Consider the following 19088-nt stretch of genomic DNA (forward strand, 5'->3'; position numbering starts at 1 on the left):
TGGTTTAGAGCATGTCAGGCTACCCACGCCACTGGACAATCCTAGACACATATGGACAAATTCTCGCCTTCTGGCTCTGCTTCGTTTAAAGACCCCATCATACAGTCATTCACCCATTCCACAAATCTATACTGAGCTCCTACTCAGTGCTAGGCACCGGGCTAGGTGGTAGGGATGCAAAGTGAATGAAACATACATTGTCCCACCCTCCTCGTGGAGTTCACAGTCTTTGGAGAAAGACTGACAATTGAATGTATAATAACCATCCCTTGTGAACAGTGTATTGTTACCATGTTGAAGCATGGAGGGAGTGTCCATGTACACCTCCTTTCTTCAGCAGGTGGCCGGGCATGCTCAGGTGGCTTGCACCCTCGCTTGCTCCAGTCATGTTCGGGCCCCTCGCTACACCCTGACAACTCTGAGTGACCTCGGGTGTTTCCCTCGTCCACACAGCAATGCGTCTATGCACTCTCCCTTGGGCTGGGCCCGCAGACAATTCATTCTTTTATTCATTCAACAAATATTTATTGAGTCCCTATTATGTGCCGAAGCTAGCTCATTTCACCTTCCCCAGGGGGACTTTTGTCTTCCCAGGTGGGGCAGTGCCTTACTGAAGCCCCAGTACTGACTTTAGCCCACCTTGGAGCCTCTGCTTTCTTCTGGGGATATGGGGGCACCATTCAGGACTCGGGCAGGAGTGCCCCAGATGCTGCAAAGGAAGGGGCTCCTGGCATCAGGTGGGGACTCTCCCTCCCAGGAGATATGTCAGGAAGTATCCACTCACCTTGCTGAGGTTCTCCCACAGGGCTCAGGGGGTTAGGGATGTGCAGGCGGCTCTAACCCAGACAGCAGGCAGCAGCCTGAGCAGAGCTGTGACCCAGGAAGACATCAATTCCTGGAAGTGACAGAGGCCTGGGAATCAGAGGTTTGCTAGCCTCAAGGTCAACTTACATATCTATCGTTGTTGTAAGTTCCATTTCTTGAGTTCCTTCACCATATCTCAAACTCTCCTGTTCCACGTGCACCCTACCTGGGAGGGTAGGAGGGCCAGGAGTCCTTTCCTCGGAGCCCTGCTGGATAGACCAAGGCACAGAGCTTACACACAACTTAAAGTTGGGGACAGACTGGAAGCCAGGTCTCCACTGCAACCTCCAACCACCCATGGGCTCTGAGGGCCTCCCGGACAGGGCTTGTCCCCTTCCTCAGGGGTGTTCAGAGGTCCACTGTCCCCCCACAACACCCCCCTCCAGCTCTCCAACCTTCAAAGCAAGCAGCCCCCGGACCCCAGCCCTCTGGTGGCCTCAATGGGTCCCATTGTCCAAGAGGCTATTTGGCTTGACCCCAGCCCCAAGCGGCAGGACAGCGAGCTTGGAGAGGGGTCTGCCCTGTCCCCTCCTCAGCCTGGGCCGGCCGCCTGTGGGGCAGGGGCCCCGCTGAATGTGACCTATTGTCTTCGGGGTGGATTTAGGAAGTGCCAAGCTCCCATCAAACAGCCCTGCTCCTCGGGGAAAACAAAAAAAGGGCTGTTCATTTGGGACCTTTTTTCCTTATCTCCTTTTCCTATCTCCTCAGGCTTAGCTACGGTGTAGTGTTCAAAACCACTTCCCCTCGGAGCCAATCAGAAGCTGGGGCTCACCCCGCGGCCCTGAGGTAAAGCTATTTATAAACGCCTCCCTGGATTATTTGAGCAGAGCCCTTTCGCACACCTCTGGACACCTTTCAGCCGCCCGCTCCCAGGCACACCTGCAGCCCTGCCCCGCGGCTCTGCTCACCCACCGGTAAGCCCCACCCAGCCACCCCCCTGCTTGAGGAGGGATGACAGGACCGTACTGGTCAGGGGGTGGGCTGGGTGCCAACCTGAGCACAAGTGGGAGGCACGCTCGGCCCCTGGGTCTGAGAGCAGCCCCTGGCCCGGGACCTCAGAAGGGCCCAGTGGTCCTCACTTCCATGGGGGACCTAGCTCCAAGGCAGGAGGCCACGGGGAGCTTGTGGGATGGAGGCTCGGTTGGAGGAGGTCTGCCAGCCCCCAAGCAGAGTGAAGAGAAACAGAAGCTCCTTCGCAAGCACTTCTCTCCTTGCAAAGAAAAGGACAAAAATGCTGGACCTTCTGGGGCGCCTGCCTTTGAAGCTGCTGGCTGCACCTCTCCCTTTCTTCTCAGTCTTGGAAGCAAAAAGCTCTTAATGCTTGGCTCCCGGGCCTGCCTCCCCTCCCTCTGCCCCCCAGAGGTCCTCTGTCGCTCCTTCACTTCTCCACCAGCTCGGGGCACCAGCCTGGGCGGCATGGGTCCGTTTTTGTCGCCGTTAATCCCGAGGGCTACTGGGGATCCAGCGCTTTCAGACACGTGGGGTCCAGGGGACCTGACGCCCAGGTGAATCCTTCAACAAGAGGGTCTGGGCCAGCTCCACCGGCTCCCAGCCTCCTCACCGCAGCTCTGGGGGGATCCCTCGGGCGTTGCCCCTGCTCCTCAAAATGAGCCCCCAGCCTAGGGCAAGTGAATTTTTCCTCCTTCCAGCGTAAACACTCCATCTACACTCGGCCCCGCTGGGTCTGAGTACAGGGAGGGAAACTGGCCCTCCCAGCACAGCCCAGAGCCTGGCGGCTGTTCTGATGCCCCTCTGTATGAAACCCTGGGACAAGGGCGGACTCGTAGCTCCTCATGTGGAGGGGCCTTCGGGGATTGGCATAGTTCGGTGGGTGTTGCTGCACTGCCCCAAACGGCCAGAGTCTGCTCCGTGAGCTCCCTGCGGGCCCGGGGGCCAGCTCAGCACTGACCGAGCTCGGACTGCTCGGCGGGCCCTTCACGGGTCTCCTTGTCCGCTCACCTGCCTCCGAGTGAGCCTAGCCCTAGCCCTAACCTCACAGACCTCTGGGTGTCTTGCCTTAAAGGCCAATTTCAGGGATCCCGTGACCCGGGGCAGGTGTCACTGCTGGAAAGTGCTTCTCAAAGTCCAGCCTCCTTCTCTTTGCTGGAGCTTTGCTTCAGCCCTGCACCCGTCCCTGTCTCCCCCTCCCTTCCCCCCCTTCTGCCAGGAACGCAGAGAGGGAGGGAAGAGAAGGCTTGGAGATGGGCGTGGGGACTTGAGGGGGGGCGGGGCAGTGACTCTAGGATGCCACTCCTTAGAACAGCGGGAGTGTGGGAGGCCAATTCAGGGGCATCTAGGTGCCCCCTCACAATACTAGTGAGGAAGTTAGGCTGGAGTGAGGAGGCGATAGGAAATTTGCCCAAGAAACATGGGGACAACAGAAATAAAAGGAGTCTTGATATATGACTTGGAGACCCGCAGGCCTGCGCTCTACACCCTTACTCCTTCTGACATGAACGCGGTCCCCAGCCGACAGCCCAGCCCTCCTAGCCCATCCCCAGCTCCCACCCCACCCACCCCCTGGATGAGGCAGGGAGGAGCCCGCAGCTGGAGCAAAGGGGAAACCTCAAAGTGACCTTTCCTCTCCGCAGAACACAGCGACAGCCCAGGTAGGAACCAGCGATAAGAGCGCCAGGGGGGTTGGCCCGGCCAAGACTGCTCCTGTGCCTGGCACATGTGCACGTCAAAGAAACCCCCACGTGCACAGCGGGCAGGATTAAGGAGTCATCCCGGGTCACAATGACAGAATCACCTCCAGACCTGCCGAACCTACACACACAGGATCCTCGCCTCCCTGCTCCCCAGACGCCCTGCCCTCCTCTAAAAAGAGTTCCTGCTTTGCTTCTCACCAGTCCTGGGACATTTTGGAGGGACAGCGCATGGGAAGGGCAGGGGGGATGGGGGAGGGATATAAAGGCAGATGTGAAAAGGAAGGTCAAGAAAGGCAGGAACCTGCCTGAGGTTGCAGGGCAAGAAAGAGCATCAGACAATATTCACAGTGGCAACAATAACAGCCCGAATCCCTGCGCGCTTACCAAGGCCGGGCACTGCTCCAGGCCGCTCTGTGCGTTAACGGGCACTGCGCCAAGCCCATCTCTGCCCACAGTGCTCTGCAGACGTAACCAGGCCTAGTCACTGGGTGAAGATACCCGTGGGCTTTCTTTTGTATGAGTTCACTGCGGGGGGTGGGGGGGCAGGGAATTAGGGTTCTAACGAGGGTCCTGGAGAAGCTCAGGAGGGGGTCTGGTCTGGCCCACGCCCTCCCCACAAAGTCCATTCCCCCTTTGCACCCCCCTCTAGCTCCTTAGCTCTGCAAAACCAGTGGCTCCCCTGGCCCCCAGGTGTGACTCCACGCCCCTGCCAAGCCTTGGGATTGTCCATACGCTCACCTCGCCTGCCCTCCGCACTTCCCTCCTGCCCTTAGCCTTGGGATTGTCCATACGCTCACCTGCTCACCTCGCCTGCCCTCCGCACTTCCCTCCTGCCCTCTGGGGAACAAAGGGGTGTCCCTGCCCTCCACTTCCCCGAAGTCCCCCAGCCCCCCTCTAGGTCTCTCCCGTAATTCAGGACGGGCCCCTCCTTTCCTCAGAAGTGGGGAGGGGGCAGGGACACCCTTTTGTTCCCCAGTATTGTCACAGGGCACCTGCTATTCATCCCTGACCCGTGGGGGGATGGAGGTGCTGTTTGAAGGGAGGCAGGGCTCGGCGAGACACACCTGCCAATTGAGCACTTAACTTTCCTCAGCGATGCAGGGCTCTGTGTTTGTTTAACTAGGGATCAAGTCATCACATCTTCTATGCCTCCCTCCCGTCCCTGCTCCCTCCTTCCCCTTCCCACCCCTGACCGAGCATTGAAAGAGCCCCCTGGGGGTTCCCGAGAAGTCCTCACCTCTCTGAGAACCATCCAGGAGAGGGGGTGCCCCCGCCTGCTGGCTCACCCTGTCTGCTTCTCCCATCCCCCTTTCCTCCCAGGCCTGAAGGACTGGCTGATGAAGTAACCTCCCATCCTAAGCCCCACCCCACCCCAACCCCGACTCTTGGAATTAGGAAGTATGACCAGGGCACCTCCTCACCAGGAGCTGGAGCAGAGCCACTCTGCCTGTCATGGTCCTGGGAACCCAGAGGCCAGGAGAGGACTCCCATCCCCCGGCAGAGCCCTCGAGAAGAGCAAGACCCTCTCCTGTCAGCTGAGATGGAAGGTCACTCTGGCTGCCACTCGGGGGCCAGCCCCAGGGAGCAAGAGCAGGGTCACCTCTGGGAGGGCTGGGCCTTTCGGCAGGGACTTGAGCTGGAGCCTGAGGCCTGGTCCAAAGTCCCATACCGCCCCCCTCTCTCTAAGACTCAGTTTCTTCAGCCGCAGAATGAGAGGATGGGGCTGGTCTAGCCCTCAAGTTCTCCTCTAGACAGAACTTTCTAGGCCAGCGGGCTGCTGGGTCTCCTTTTGCATGTGGTACAAACTGGGGATTGAGAAAGTACCGGAGCCTCTTCCTTCAACACCCTATTCCTGGAATGAGATGGGCAGAGAAATAGGGGAAGGAGACCCGCTTGCGTTCCAGTAAAGCAGGGGGCTTTTCCTGCCCGAGCATCAGGCCCATCTGTAGGAAGGGTGCCCACAGGGGCAGAAAAAGCCCCGAGCCCCCCACCTGAGCTCCCAGAAGGATTTCCTCCCGCCCTTCCTGGAAGGGCAGCCTGGAGCGGCCCCGAGCCAACACTGCACAGGCTGGTGAGGCCCACACCAAGGAGATCCGGGGAGAAAGAGTTCCCAGGGCAGGGGCTCAGGAAAGCTTCATAGAAGAGGAAGCAGGAGGAGGGAGGAGGAGAGGCATGGGAGGGGAGGGGAGGAACCTGGGCAGGTCTTAAGGATGGGCAGGTCCAGAAAGGAAGGAGGAGTCAGGGTCCCTCCCCGAGGTAAAAATGAGCCATGCTTGCTGGGGGGACTGGACGGTGCTGTGGGACACGGCCAACAGATGTACCCAGGTCACCAAAACACGGCCGCATAGTTAAAGGACAAACATGCTAAAAATAAGGAGTTTGGGCTTGATCCTCCTGGAAAGGAAGAAAGAAGCTGGGGGTTTCTGAGCTGGGGGCGTAGTCTGGAGACCAGCGATCAGTTATCAGGCGATTGCAATCATCCAGGTGTGAGATAAGACCTGCGGGGGTGAGGCCTGGGAGAAACAGTAATGGGACTGATGAACAACTGTGTGGAGGCCGAGGTAAGGGAAGGGCAGGGACAAGTATAGGGGAGAGGCCTGGGTGACAGGGAGAAAGGAACCACTGAAGAAATGGGGAAACAAGGCCAGCCGGGGGTGGGGGGGGGGGGCTGAGTTCGTAGGGGTTCAGTAGGATCAGATGGTAACAACCCCCTCCCCACAATGCACTACTAGAACTTAGAGCCTTGGAAGCTGGCGGGAAAGGGGCTTCCGGATCACTGCCTGCCCCTTGGCATGGAATCAAGATCTCCCATCACCCCCTCTTCCAAGGCGGTCCCCTCTTCCGGGTCAGCCCCCTTTGAAAATATTGGCTATTCTTTGGCAAGTGGTCTTCAGTGGCCTGGAATAGACCTCCCTCAACTAGGCTGGAGCCAGGCTGGAGCCAGGCTGGAGCTGTGGGCTCCTCCTGAGGGTCGTGTTCCCCACTCATTGCACCCAAAGGGCCCTCCAGGCAAACCACCTGGAAAGCTAGACCCTTCCCGCCTCCGGAGAGGGTAGGGAGCAAGGCCACCCTGCCTTCCTGGAGGGGCGGGTCTGGAAGTCTCTGAACTGTCTGTCCTAAGAGGAAGGAAGCCCCCTCCACTGTAATCCTGGTAGCCATCCCTGTTACCTTTGTGGGGTGCCCTGGCAGGCCAGCCACTTCGCACACGCGCTCTCCACCGCAACCACCTGGACTGTTGGTAACCCCACTTACGGATGCAGAAACCGAATCTTTGAACCCAGGTCATCGGGCTCTAAAACTTGTGCTGTTTTCCTTATGCCACTGGGCCTCTCATTTCTCCCACCGGGATGTCTCACGTGCCGTGGCTCTTGCTCAGTCCTGCCCATGTCTTCTCCAAAACACCATTTATTGATTCACTCAACAAGCATCTGTTGCATACATACTAAGCACCAGGCAAGAGGCTGGGCACAGGCGCTGTGGGCAGGTTCAGCCCACTTCCCTCCCAGCCGGGCACCATCCGTGGGGCTTTGCCGGATTCCCAGCCCAGGCCGATGGCTGCTGGTGGACCTCGGGTCCCACAACCAAATGGATGGAATGCACCAGCTCAACCTTTGTTGATTTGGGCACAATCTTATTATAATAACAACTCACATTTGCAGGCTTCTTTGCATATTACACACCCTTTCTTGTCCGTTACCTCATTTGCGCCTCACAACCACCCCATGAGAGGCCCGTTACCCCCATTTCCCTGACAAGGAACCTGAGGTTCAGAGGTAATGCTGCCCCTTCCACCCACCAGTGAAGCCAGACTAGAACCCAGGCTTCTAGACCCTAGTTCATGCACTTCCCATCTCTCTCCCCACCCCTCCACCCTTCTCTTCCACAAAAGGTATCAACTGCTCCCCTCTGATAACCTCCCATACACCCAGGTTCTCCCCTAGGAAGTCAGGGGACCTCCCTAACCCCGAGTGGTTTTTCACCTTCAACTCCATCTCAAATCTTTTGCCAAACTGGCCACAGCCGCCCCTCGCACCCACCTCCCAGAATTCAACCCTTCCTCTAAGCCTGCCCCCTGGCTTTCCTCTCCCTCCTGCCTCCTCCAGGGTCCTCCAGGCGGCTTCTCCCAGCTCCGTTTTTCACCTTCAACTCCATCTCAAATCTTTTGCCAAACTGGCCACAGCCGCCCCTCGCACCCCACCTCCCAGAATTCAACCCTTCCTCTAAGCCTGCCCCCTGGCTTTCCTCTCCCTCCTGCCTCCTCCAGGGTCCTCCAGGCGGCTTCTCCCAGCTCCGGAGGACAGGGGACAGGAGGGGAGACCAGTAGTTGGAGGAGGAAGGGGGAGGCTCCCACAGGAAGCTCCTCTGGACCTGCAGGGCCCGGCACTCAGCTCTGCCGGCTGGACTCCTGCCACACCAGCAAGGTTGCGCAAAACTCGAGGAGGAGAGAAACAGCAGTACACAAGGGTGGGGGAAAGGTTAGGTACAGGAAGCGTGTGTGGGAGAGCCAGCAGCACAGTCCATCCCAATTTCCCCAAATACGCCATTGTCCTTCATCCCCAGGGAAACCTGTTGGTGAAGTCCTAGGTATCTCCTTCCAGAAGGGGCCTCCTTGAGGTCATTGTGCCCATCCCCCGGCCTCCAGGCAGGCTGTTCTCTCTATTCCTTCCAAGCTGTCTGGCTGAATGGTATTAGCCTTTCTGCCCGGGGAAACTGAGGCTTGGGGCGGGGCTTGGGGGGGAGGCAAGGGGTCGAATGAATATGCTGAATCCCAGCTGGGACTCCTGCCCTCCCACTCCCACCTTTTTTCTGCGTGGTGTTCAGCGGGGGTGACGGTGATGTCACAGGTGCAGTGTGCCAGCCATGTGCTGGGCGCCAAGCAAAACAGCCAGGGCGAGTGTGTGCATCATCAGTGCCCGGGAAGGAAGGCCACCAGAAGAAGTGAGTCTCGTGGAAGGACTTGAAAGAAGGAAGGGAGGCACCTTCTGGAGGGGGGCGGGGAGGCCCAGCATAAAACTGCTGCAGCAAGGACTAGAGAGAGAGGGCCCAAGCTGGCGCTGAGGAGGGATGTCCCTCATCCTCCCCTTGTCTGCTTCTCCCAAAGCCTGTAAATGCCCCAGACATGAGCCAGCCCAGGCCCCGCTACGTGGTGGACAGAGCTGCATACTCTCTCACCCTCTTCGATCATGAGTTTGAGAAGAAGGACCGGAAGTACCCACTGGGAGAGAAACTTCGCTATGCTTTCAGGTAATGTGACCCAGAGCCCAGACTCCTCTCCTCTGCTCCCCGCCGAAGTCTCTCCCGCACCAGGCGAGGCTCTCGCACCAGCATCCCTCACACAGAGCTCGGGAAAGCCCTGGGAGGGCTGGTGTGGGACCCTGAATGGAAGATCCTATCATTTCAACTGTCCTGAGACTCCCAGGGAGGATGGGGAGTAGGAGCAAAGCCCCCACCCCCCCGGCCCGCAGCTTCAGCAGGACCATCCCCAACCCCCTGCATGAGGTCTTGCCATCTTCTCAGCCCACTCAAGTGTTTCTTGAGTTCTTAAGGGAGCTAGAGATGGGCACGCTACAGCATGGGGTGGGGGCATCAGAGCCCTTGCTGCAATGTCCCATCCCCTCCTTGTTAATAAAAATCTGAAAAAAAAAAAATCTGAAGCCACCATCACCCCATGCTCTTGGTCCCCTTTCCCTCCTAGATGGTCCTTCCTTCTCCTGGTCTGGAGAATGCCCCAAGGTGGCCCCTAAAGGGTACCTACCAGGATGTGGTTCCTCCAGCCTCTGGGCCATTTCCGGTCTCAGGTCCCTGGAACTGGGGTGGTGGGTAGTGAAGCCTGGCCTCTAAGGGGGTGATCTACACCCACACTCCAGAAGCCTGAGGCCACAGCCTTCCCCCTTCCCAGACTTCTGGCAAGCTGCGCTCAGGCCTCTCTCAGGCCTCGCTGTAGGCTGGCTTACTCTTCCCCACTCCCCAGGGGAAACAGCTGATTCAGTTACCTGGATTGAGGTCACTGGCAATGGCTGAAGTGGAGATGCAGGTGGAACTGGTTCAGACCAGGGGAATCACCCACTTCAGTTTTCACCAAAAGCCCAGGCCCAACCCTACCTCTCCTAAGAGGCTCCATCTCTGCCCAGTTACAGCCACGGCCTTGGGGGGCCTCGTGTTCAGGCTCTGAACCCACAGCTGTGCTCCTCGGGCAGGTGGGCTCTGCCCTCCTTGATGCCCAAAGAATTTAAGTTTGGATTGTTTCTGCACTGGAGGGATGAGGGTATCTGCTGTTGTCCTAAAAGTTTCGGATGATGAAAACTATGAAGGGATGTAGGGAACTAAGAGTTCCCATGAGGCTGGCATGAGAGCCTTGAACAGTGCCTGGCACACAGATGGTGCTCCAATAAATATTTGTTGAATGAATGAAGAATGAATGAATGAATGAATGTCAAGAAAGCTAATCCCTCTGCCCACTTCCTTCTTGCCTTCTGGAGCCTCTGTATAGGTGTTTGGCATCACTTTCTAGCTCTTCTCTCAAGTTTCAGATTGTTTTGCTCAACACATGGCAGGCTTGCAAGTAAGGCTGGGCAGGGAAGGCTGGGCAGGTGAGGCTGGGCAGGAATGAGCCTTCAAGTGGGTTGTTTCTCTTTCGCTAGCCAGCTCTCTATTCACAAGTCCAGTTTTCCCAGCCACACACAAACCTGAGAGAGTTCCTGCAGGGCTGGTTCTCTCTTAGGACAAGGCTTTAGAGATGCATTAAGCTATTTGCCACCAGTCTAGCTCCCACCCACCATCCCAGGGATGGGAGAAGCGCCCGCCTGCCCCAGAGGGGACTAGGGAGTCAGATGTGGGTGGTGGTGCTTTTCCATCAAGTGTTGGTTCAGATAGAAAATCTGCACGGACTATACAGGGTGCAAAGCATTTTCTGTGTGTGTTTCAGTCTTGGGTGAAATCCAGGGGACCCGGTGTCAGGGGAACTATTGTTGAACAGCAGCAAAGAGCAAGAATGGAGGCCTAATCAGAGCGGGCCAGTGAGTCACCAGCTGGGCCCTGGATATCTGAGTTCCCTCAACTGGGAAAAGCAAAGCAAATGCCTCCCACCCTCTTCTAGTCATCAGTCCCCCAGCTGTCACCCTCCAGTGTGCAGGCCCTTGTTCCTACCGCTCCTGAGTTTCTATGAAAGGGCCTGGAGGTGTTCAACAAACAGGGCAGGGATCAGCTCTCCTGCCCCGCGCTCACCAATCAATGAACAGCTCTCAGTCTTCCCTCCCAGAGGAGTTAACAGGGGGACAAACTTGGTGTTGGAGTCATCGCACATGAAGGATGCTGGGTCCACGGGGCACACCCTGCAGGGACAATGGGGCCTTCCTCTTGGAGAAGTTCTATGAAAGATGGCAGCAGCCCCTACTCAGACTGAGTTTCTTTCTTCCCCCTCCCCCCTTTTCTGTGCTGTTTGAATTTTTACAGTGAGAACACAGTCACTTTTTATAGGAGAAAGTTTTAGCAACAAGCCTGTAACCTACTCCTTCTTTTTACCAAGAATCCTTGGGGGGAAGAAAAGGATCCTCACTCAGATCCCCTTGCAAACAATCTGGTAACTAGAGCTTTTGGCACGCAAATGTATGGCATTCACTAGTAGAAAGATAATGGTGAGTCTAAATCTGTAAAATGTGTTTAGCAATACAAGGTGGGGCAAAAGTAGGGTTACAGTTCTGAGTACACAAAACACGGAGTTTATTCTTGTATTATTACTTATTGTATTATTTTTCCATGCAAACAACTGTAAATACTTAGTCTGCCTCGATAGTTTATTGTAAATACACTTGGGCAGACTGAGTTTCTTTTTTTTCTAATATATTTTTATTGATTTCAGAGAGGAAGGGAGAGAGAGAGAGAGAGTGATAGAAACATCAGTGAGAGAGAATCATTGATCAACTGCCTCCTGCATGCCCCCCACTGGTGATCAAGCCCACAACCCGGGCATGTGCCCTGGATTGGAATCAAACCTGGGACCCTCAGTCTGCAAGCTGACACTCTATCCACTGAGCCAAACCAGCCAGGGCATTTCTTTCTTTCTTTCTTTCTTTCTTTCTTTCTTTCTTTCTTTCTTTCTTCCTTTCTTCCTTTCTTTCTTTCTTTCTTTCCCCCCCGCCCCTCTCTCTCTCTCTCTCTCTTTCTTTCTATTTCAGAGAGGAAGGGAGAGAGAGACAGAAACATCAGTGATGAGAGAGAATCATTGATTGGCTGCCTCCTGAACGCCCTGGGGATCCAGCCCAAAACCTGGGCATGTGCCCTGACCGGGAATTGAACCCATGACCTCCTAGTTCATAGGTCGACGCTCAACCACTGAGCCACGCCGGCTGAGCCAGACTGAGTTTCAATACCGGCTCATCCTTTCACTTATTCATTCACTCATTTATTCAACATATACTTACGAAGCGCCCCAAGGTAGTGCACAAGGTATACAGAAATGACAAGAGAGCCAGACTTCTCACCATTGTGGGTTTGCTGTTTAGTGGGCGAGAGAGATAAAAAGCAAGTCATTAAACACGGGGCACTCATGGAGCTAAGAAGCCCAGACAAGGGGGCCCAGGCCTGTGTTCCATCAGCCAGGAGCTCAGAGAAGCCTTCCCTGGAGAAAGGCCAATTGAGATGGGCCTGGACTTGACACCTCAGAAGGTTAAGCCACCAGGAAATCCCTGCCTTTAAGCCAAGTCTTGTAGACTTCCGAGCAGGCGGCATCAGTCAGAAGACCTCCAGCCCATGCACAGGGCGTGCTGATGGTTCTCAAGAGAAAGTCCCTGCTTTTCCTTCTCAGTGTCTGGCAGACTGTACAGTATGCGTGCTCATCGCATTTTGAATGAATTTTGAATGAATGATGAGCAGCAACAGGATATTGTAATCCCTCCCCAACTTGGAGCGCCCAAGCCCGAGCAGCGCTGACTGGAAATCTGCCCGTTTTCCCTCCAGATGTTCCCCGGCCAAGATCAAAACCGTGGTGTTTGGGCTGCTCCCTGTGCTCTCCTGGCTCCCCAAGTACAAAATCAAAGACTACATCATCCCTGACCTGCTTGGTGGCCTCAGCGGTGGATCCATCCAGGTGCCACAAGGTGAGGGGTCCTCTCAGCCAGACCTGCCCTCCCCACCCCACCTTCTGTGGCCTCCATAACCCCCGTCCCCTGAGCCTTCACTCTCTCGTCCTCTGCAGGCATGGCGTTTGCTCTTCTAGCCAACCTTCCTGCAGTCAACGGCCTCTACTCCTCCTTCTTCCCCCTCCTGACCTACTTCTTCCTGGGGGGTATACACCAGATGGTGCCAGGTAAGACCTCTCCCCTCCCCAGCAGGCAGGAGGACGGGTGGTGTGAAAAGGGGTTCGGGTGATTTTCCACCTACATACTCCTCTAGCTGGTGCCGGTTGGTTCTCAAGGGACCATCACTGTGTCTGTCCCAGGTCCTCCGTGACCTTGGAGACAACACTTAGCTTCTGTGAGCTCAGTCAGCATTACCTGTTCTGCCTTCCTCCCTGGAATGGGGGGAAGAGTTGGTGCAACAAGATAAACCGTGTGCCATGAAGTGCTAAACAGCTGTGAGAAATTACCTTCTAACCCCAGGCTGGTCCCAGCAGCCACTGAGGGGAACATTGGGAGTTCTCTGGTGCTAAGTGAGACAGAGAAAGGACAATCTCCAAGCTCCATTCCTCAGGTGGCCAGTAAAATAACATTAACAGCTGAGATGAAACAGTAGATCATGGTCAGATATGCGTGGTGCTATGCTGGAGAGCAGCCTGGGGGCCCTGGGGCTCCATTCCCTTGGGGGTCAGGGAGCAATCCTGGGCCCCTTGATGGTTTCCATGGGTTTGATACAAACCTCTGACTTTTGCTGGCTGGGTGGGGCACCACAGGTACCTTTGCTGTTATCAGTATCCTGGTGGGTAACATCTGTCTGCAGCTGGCCCCAGAGTCAAAATTCCAGGTCTTCAACAATGCTACCAACCAGACCTACGTGGACACGGCGGCCATGGAGGCCGCGAGGCTGCATGTGTCAGCAACGCTGGCCTGCCTGACTGCCATCATCCAGGTGAGGGGACGGCCAAATCCCTGCCAGGGCCCCCGCCAGGAGGCCATCAGACCACCCTGCCCCTGACTCAGACCCAGCTTTGACGTTAAAGCTGGTTTAGGGCTCTACCTCCTCCGTCTTCCCCATTCTCAGGGCCCCCAAAGACCTTGAAAAGCCAGATAGCGCCTCCCCTCCCTCCAGCAGGTCCTTACGGCTGGCTTCCACACCTGATGAAACTGTCCTGCGTTTGGACTCTCTCAGACACTTGCGGCTTCTCTCCACTCCCTGTGCAGAGCCTGGCTCTCTGCCAGCTCCGTCCTCCTGTCTCCTGACTTCTCTTATCCCCCACCAGACCAGCCTCCTCTGCTCCAGCCACAGCATCGCCGGCATACATTTCTTTTTCGCCACACGCTAAGGACTCTGCTGGGTTTTGTGAAGGAAAACACAGCCTGACAGAGTGCAAGCGCAGGAAGCAAACTCAGAGGGCACCTCTCATTCATTCATTCATTTAGTTAATGTTTCTTAGTTATTTCACTGTGCCAGGAACTGGGCTCGGCCCTGGGGATAAAAGATAAGTAAGAAAGGGGCCACGTTTTCCAGAAGCTCCCAGCCCAGCAGAGGAAATAGCCATGTCAACAGATAAATTTGTAGGCAGTGAGATAAGCAGCATAATAGAGCTGTGTACAAGCAGCTGTGGGAACACCAAAAAGAGTCAGGAAAGGCCTCTCCTCAAAGAGAAGAGGTGACCTGGGTCTTAAAGGATGACTAGAAGTGACCAGTAAGCAAATGAATAAGGCCTGGAAGGATGGTCCAGGCAGAGAAAAAGTGCCCCCCAAGCACTGAGGCCTCAGAGAGGGTGAACCCACCAGGAATGGCAAGGCAAGGAGTGTCTGTCTGGAGGGCAGGGGGCCTTTGGGGACGGGCCAGAGAAGAGGCTAGAAAGGTAGGCATGGACCAGACAATGATGTTTGAGGTCTGTCCCCTAGGCTGTGGCTTTAGATCTGATTGGCAGTTGAAGGATCATTTGGGCTACGGAGAAGATGAGGGGTGGGAGGTGGATTAGAATCAATCCTGTTGGGGACCATACAGAGAGCCAGGCAAGAGTGCCGAGGGCCTAGGCCAGTGGTGGCCATGGAGAAAGCCGTGAAGACAGGAGTGGACTTGAGGCACATTTTGCCAGGAGCAAAATTAACTGGGCTCTGGTTACAGATGGGACGTGGGAGGTGAGGGAGGGATGACTCCCAAGGTATTGTTTGGCCAACTGGGTGGATGGCAGTGTCATCCACTAACACTGAGGGAGGGCCAGTTTCATTCACAGATGAGGAAACTGAAGACAGACAGGCGGAGTGACAAAGAGGCCAGTGTCCTTAAGGGACCAAAATTCTGCTGGCACATTACAAAGGAAGACAAAGTCACGAAGGACTCATTTCCCTAGAGCTGCCGCTGCCCAGAGCTGCACAGAACTCCAGCCCTGGGTTTGGATCAGGCAAGTGTGGGAGCTGCTGACCCTCTTGGTCATTCTCCCCTCAGATGGGACTGGGCTTCGTGCAGTTTGGCTTTGTGGCCATCTACCTCTCCGAGTCCTTCATCCGGGGCTTCATGACAGCTGCCGGCCTGCAGATCCTGATCTCGGTGCTCAAGTACATCTTTGGACTCACCATCCCGTCCTACACAGGCCCAGGCTCCATCGTCTTTGTGAGTCTAGGATAGTGCCCTGCAAATGGGGAGGGGCTCATTACAACAGCCAAGTTCACTGTTGTTACGAGCTTCTCATTATGAGATGCTCTTGAGCAAGAGTCGGCTGACCCTGACCCGGTGTTAGGAGAGGATGCTGAGGGGGTCCTCACATTGGGAGGGAGGGTCAAACACATGACCTCGAGGGCTCCATGAGGTTCCCTGTGGTTAATCCCTGCAGAAAAGGAGAGGTACACTCTTAATAAGTTCCCTGTTCCACTGGCTGGGAAGTCCTTCCTGATGTCTAGTTTTTACCCTCCTCCTTTAACTTGAACTCTTTCTAGAGGATGAGAAAGGGAATCAACATTCCTGTCCCAGCATGAGCTCCTGATGGGCCCTTTGGGAGAGGGTGGTGGGAAATGGCATCGTGTTCCTGATCAGGGTCTGGATTCTGCTTTGGTGCCTCCATGAGCACTGACGATACCCCTTCACGGGGTCAGCCATCCGGTGGTGGGGGTGGTGGGGGAAGAAGCAGTGGGAGCCCATAGGCATGATGCTCTCTCCACCAGACCTTCATTGACATTTGCAAAAACCTCCCCCACACCAACATCGCCTCGCTCATCTTCGCCCTCATTAGTGGTGCCTTCCTGGTGCTGGTGAAGGAGCTCAACGCTCGCTACATGCACAAGATCCGCTTCCCCATCCCCACAGAGATGATTGTGGTAAGACCGCACCGGGGCTGGGCGTGGAGGGCCAGATCAGAGAGGCTATGAGAAGGGACATTCAGTTCCAGCCAGGGCCAGGGCTCCCCTACCCAGCCTCACCCACCTCCACTGTCAGCCAGTAGAGCAAGAAGTCAGGGGTGAATCCCTTCCATCCCCCGGAATATGGCCCCACTCTTCCTGTTCCTTGGGGTCTTCCCCCTCAGAGGCAGGCAAGTGAGATTCAGGTTCCCCAGAGAAAAGGGAGGCTTGAGAGAAACGCTTGCACTGACCCCAACTTCAAACCAACCCCCATTCTCCACTTTGGGTTTTTCAGGTGGTGGTGGCAACAGCTATCTCGGGGGGCTGTAAGATGCCCCAAAAGTATCACATGCAGATCGTGGGGGAGATCCAACATGGGTGAGTCCAGGGGGCTGGAAAGCCTGACGCCAACCCCACGGCACTCCCCACCAAGGCCTGGGCTCAGAGGCTGAGCTGAGACGAACTCTATGAAATGCGTTCTAAACCCTATGACACTGCCCAGCAATGGATCGCGACTATTACTTATTATGGAGAAGAGCCACACAAGGGGCCAATGCTGGCTGTTTTATGAACGGCGAGTCTTAACTGGCACACTCACCCCGGAAGTCTCATTCAATGGGACTATTAAAGCAATGCCTCTCTGATCAGCCCTTATCTGGCCCTTCACCCTGTTCTAATGCATTGGCTCTTTTTATCCATGTGGACAGGAAGCTATTGGGATGAACCAGATTCATTAAGCATCCACTCTGTGCCGGGCAGCCAGCTGGGCCCTGGGAGGGGCCGTTCAGTGCTGGGCTGCCGAGCTGCCGCAGGTGGGGTGGGGGACGCTCACAACACGGGGGGCTGGTGAGAGTAAAGAGTCCAGAATCTGGGTGTGAACAAACGAGGCCCTGCCAAGTACTGGCTCTGAGACCTTGGACAAGCCAGGTCCTCTAAGCCCCGGATTCCTACTTTGTCAACGGGAGTGATGGCCCTACAGCGTTGTACTGAGGACTCAGACCGAAAGGGTGACCACGTGAGACCCTGGCACACAGCGGGGCCCTGCTGCTCCCTGCGAGTTGCTGAAGGACTCGGTGCCCTCCCTCTCCTCACACCCTTGGGCCCTGCCTCCCCTCTGGCTCCTTGGCAGGTTCCCTACTCCTGTGTTGCCTGTGGTTTCACAGTGGAAGGACATGGTTGGCACAGCCTTCTCCCTGGCCATCGTGGGCTACGTCATCAACCTGGCTATGGGTCGGACCCTGGCTAGCAAGCACGGCTATGACGTGGATTCTAACCAGGTAGGTCCTGCTAACCCCAGTAGGACTGAACAGGATGGGCTGGGGCCCACAGAGCCCTGGCAAAAGATAGCTTGGGGCTCTGGACCGAGGTGAGGGAAGCTGCCGCCAGTGGGGAGAGGGTATGACCCCAAGAGCTGACCTCTGCTCAATGGGGTGTGTATGGCTTTATAGTCGTAGGTCATGTCTGAGGCCCAAGATCCAGCTTGCGTGGCCGACTCGGTGTGGTCCGCACCCTGCCACCCCATGCCCGCACCTCCAGCCCCTAATCCTGCCCTTGTCCCACAGGAGATGATTGCCCTGGGCTGCAGCAACTTCTTTGGCTCCTTCTTTAAAATCCATGTCATTTGCTGTGCTCTCTCCGTCACTCTGGCTGTGGATGGAGCTGGAGGAAAATCCCAGGTGAGCGCTGTGCCAGGGGAGGAGGATGGGGAACCGAACAGTTGCCCCAGAGAATCCCAGAAACCTGCAAGCCGGGCCAGCTGCTTCTCCGCCTTCCTCTCCCTTCCCTAGTCTCCACTCCACCAAAGGCATTTATGGGGAACAAATCGGAAGCAATACTCCCTATTCCCAACTCTTTCTCTGAATAGGTGGCAAGCCTGTGTGTGTCTCTGGTGGTGATGATCACCATGCTGGTCCTGGGGTCCTATCTGTACCCTCTCCCCAAGGTAAGAGCCCAGCGGGAGAGCAGAGGCCAGTAAGACTCCAGTCAGAGCAGCCCCTCAGGGTCATGTGGCAGATTACAAAGTGCTGTCATTGTCGCACTTCGGCCTAAACGCAACCTGTGCGGTAGACAACACAGGTTTACTCTCCCCAGTTTACAGGTGAGGGAAACTGAGGCTGAGAGAGTCTACGTGATGTGGTACAGCTCACAAGTTCAGGGCTGGTCCCAGACTCCAGCCTCCAGACCTCAGGATTGAGTCCCTAGTCTGTTGACAAGTACCCATGAGCCCCAGCGTAGGAAGGCTCTAGGCATGGGCCATGGGTGTGAGAGAAGAGGGAAAGGGGGAAGAGGGAGCCGGGATGGGCCCCATGCCTCTAGCTCCTGTGCTCTCCAATCCTAAGCCTGAGTGCTGAGATTTGGGGGCTCTGTGTGTTCTGAACTCCAGTTCTGTCCTGCCAGGCTCCAGGGTCAGGTGTGTTTGTAGGAAGGGCAGGAAGAAGGGGACACCCCAGTGTCAGGAACCATGTTCTGCTTCCCTAGGCTGTGCTGGGAGCCCTGATAGCTGTCAACCTCAAGAACTCCCTCAAGCAACTCGCCGACCCCTACTACCTGTGGAGGAAAAGCAAGCTAGACTGTGTAGGTACTGGGTGGCCTCTGTGTACCTGTCTGAGTCCTGTCCCCTTCTCCAACCTCACAGCCCTGTCCCTTCTCCTGTGAATGATCCCTCTGGTTAGCTGCTCTGTAACTGGCATCGCCAGGTGCTATGAACTCAGGTTTTAGAGAGACACCCTGTGCTGAAATCCTGACTCAGACGTTCACAGGCTCTGTAGTCAATAGCAAGTCTCTTAACCTCTCTGTGTCTCAACTTCCTCGTCTGTGAAATGGATATTTTATACTCTCCTCCTCCCAGGGTTGCTTAGGAGGAATAAATTAGACAATACAAGAAGGGGGCACATTGTCCAAACCCGTGGTCGGCAAACTGCGGCTCGCGAGCCACATGGGGCTCTTTGGCCCCTTGAGTGTGGCTCTTCCTAAGCCTTAGGAGTACCCTAATTAAGCTAATAACAATGTACCTACCTATATAGTTTAAGTTTAAAAAATTTGGCTCTCAAAAGAAATTTCAATCGTTGTACTGTTGATATTTGGCTCTGTTGACTAATGAGTTTGCTGACCACTG

General features: G+C 55.8%; 1 protein-coding gene across 1 annotated transcript in view; it reads left to right on the forward strand.

Moving 5' to 3' along the window:
• Nucleotides 1-1711: 1711 nt before the first annotated feature.
• Nucleotides 1712-19088, forward strand: part of SLC26A9 (solute carrier family 26 (anion exchanger), member 9) — a 29781-nt gene continuing 12404 nt past the window's right edge. The window contains exons 1-12 of the mRNA XM_005885250.2: nucleotides 1712-1778; nucleotides 8617-8759; nucleotides 12471-12610; nucleotides 12709-12819; nucleotides 13402-13577; nucleotides 15087-15251; nucleotides 15800-15952; nucleotides 16269-16351; nucleotides 17103-17250; nucleotides 17536-17649; nucleotides 17838-17915; nucleotides 18452-18547. Coding sequence (XP_005885312.1) covers nucleotides 8635-8759; nucleotides 12471-12610; nucleotides 12709-12819; nucleotides 13402-13577; nucleotides 15087-15251; nucleotides 15800-15952; nucleotides 16269-16351; nucleotides 17103-17250; nucleotides 17536-17649; nucleotides 17838-17915; nucleotides 18452-18547 — 1389 coding nt within the window. The 5' untranslated portion in view covers nucleotides 1712-1778; nucleotides 8617-8634. The remainder of the gene's footprint in view (nucleotides 1779-8616; nucleotides 8760-12470; nucleotides 12611-12708; nucleotides 12820-13401; nucleotides 13578-15086; nucleotides 15252-15799; nucleotides 15953-16268; nucleotides 16352-17102; nucleotides 17251-17535; nucleotides 17650-17837; nucleotides 17916-18451; nucleotides 18548-19088) is intronic.

This window comes from Myotis brandtii, unplaced genomic scaffold (genome assembly GCF_000412655.1).
Source record: "Myotis brandtii unplaced genomic scaffold, ASM41265v1 scaffold898, whole genome shotgun sequence".
Taxonomy (NCBI): Eukaryota; Metazoa; Chordata; class Mammalia; order Chiroptera; family Vespertilionidae; genus Myotis; species Myotis brandtii.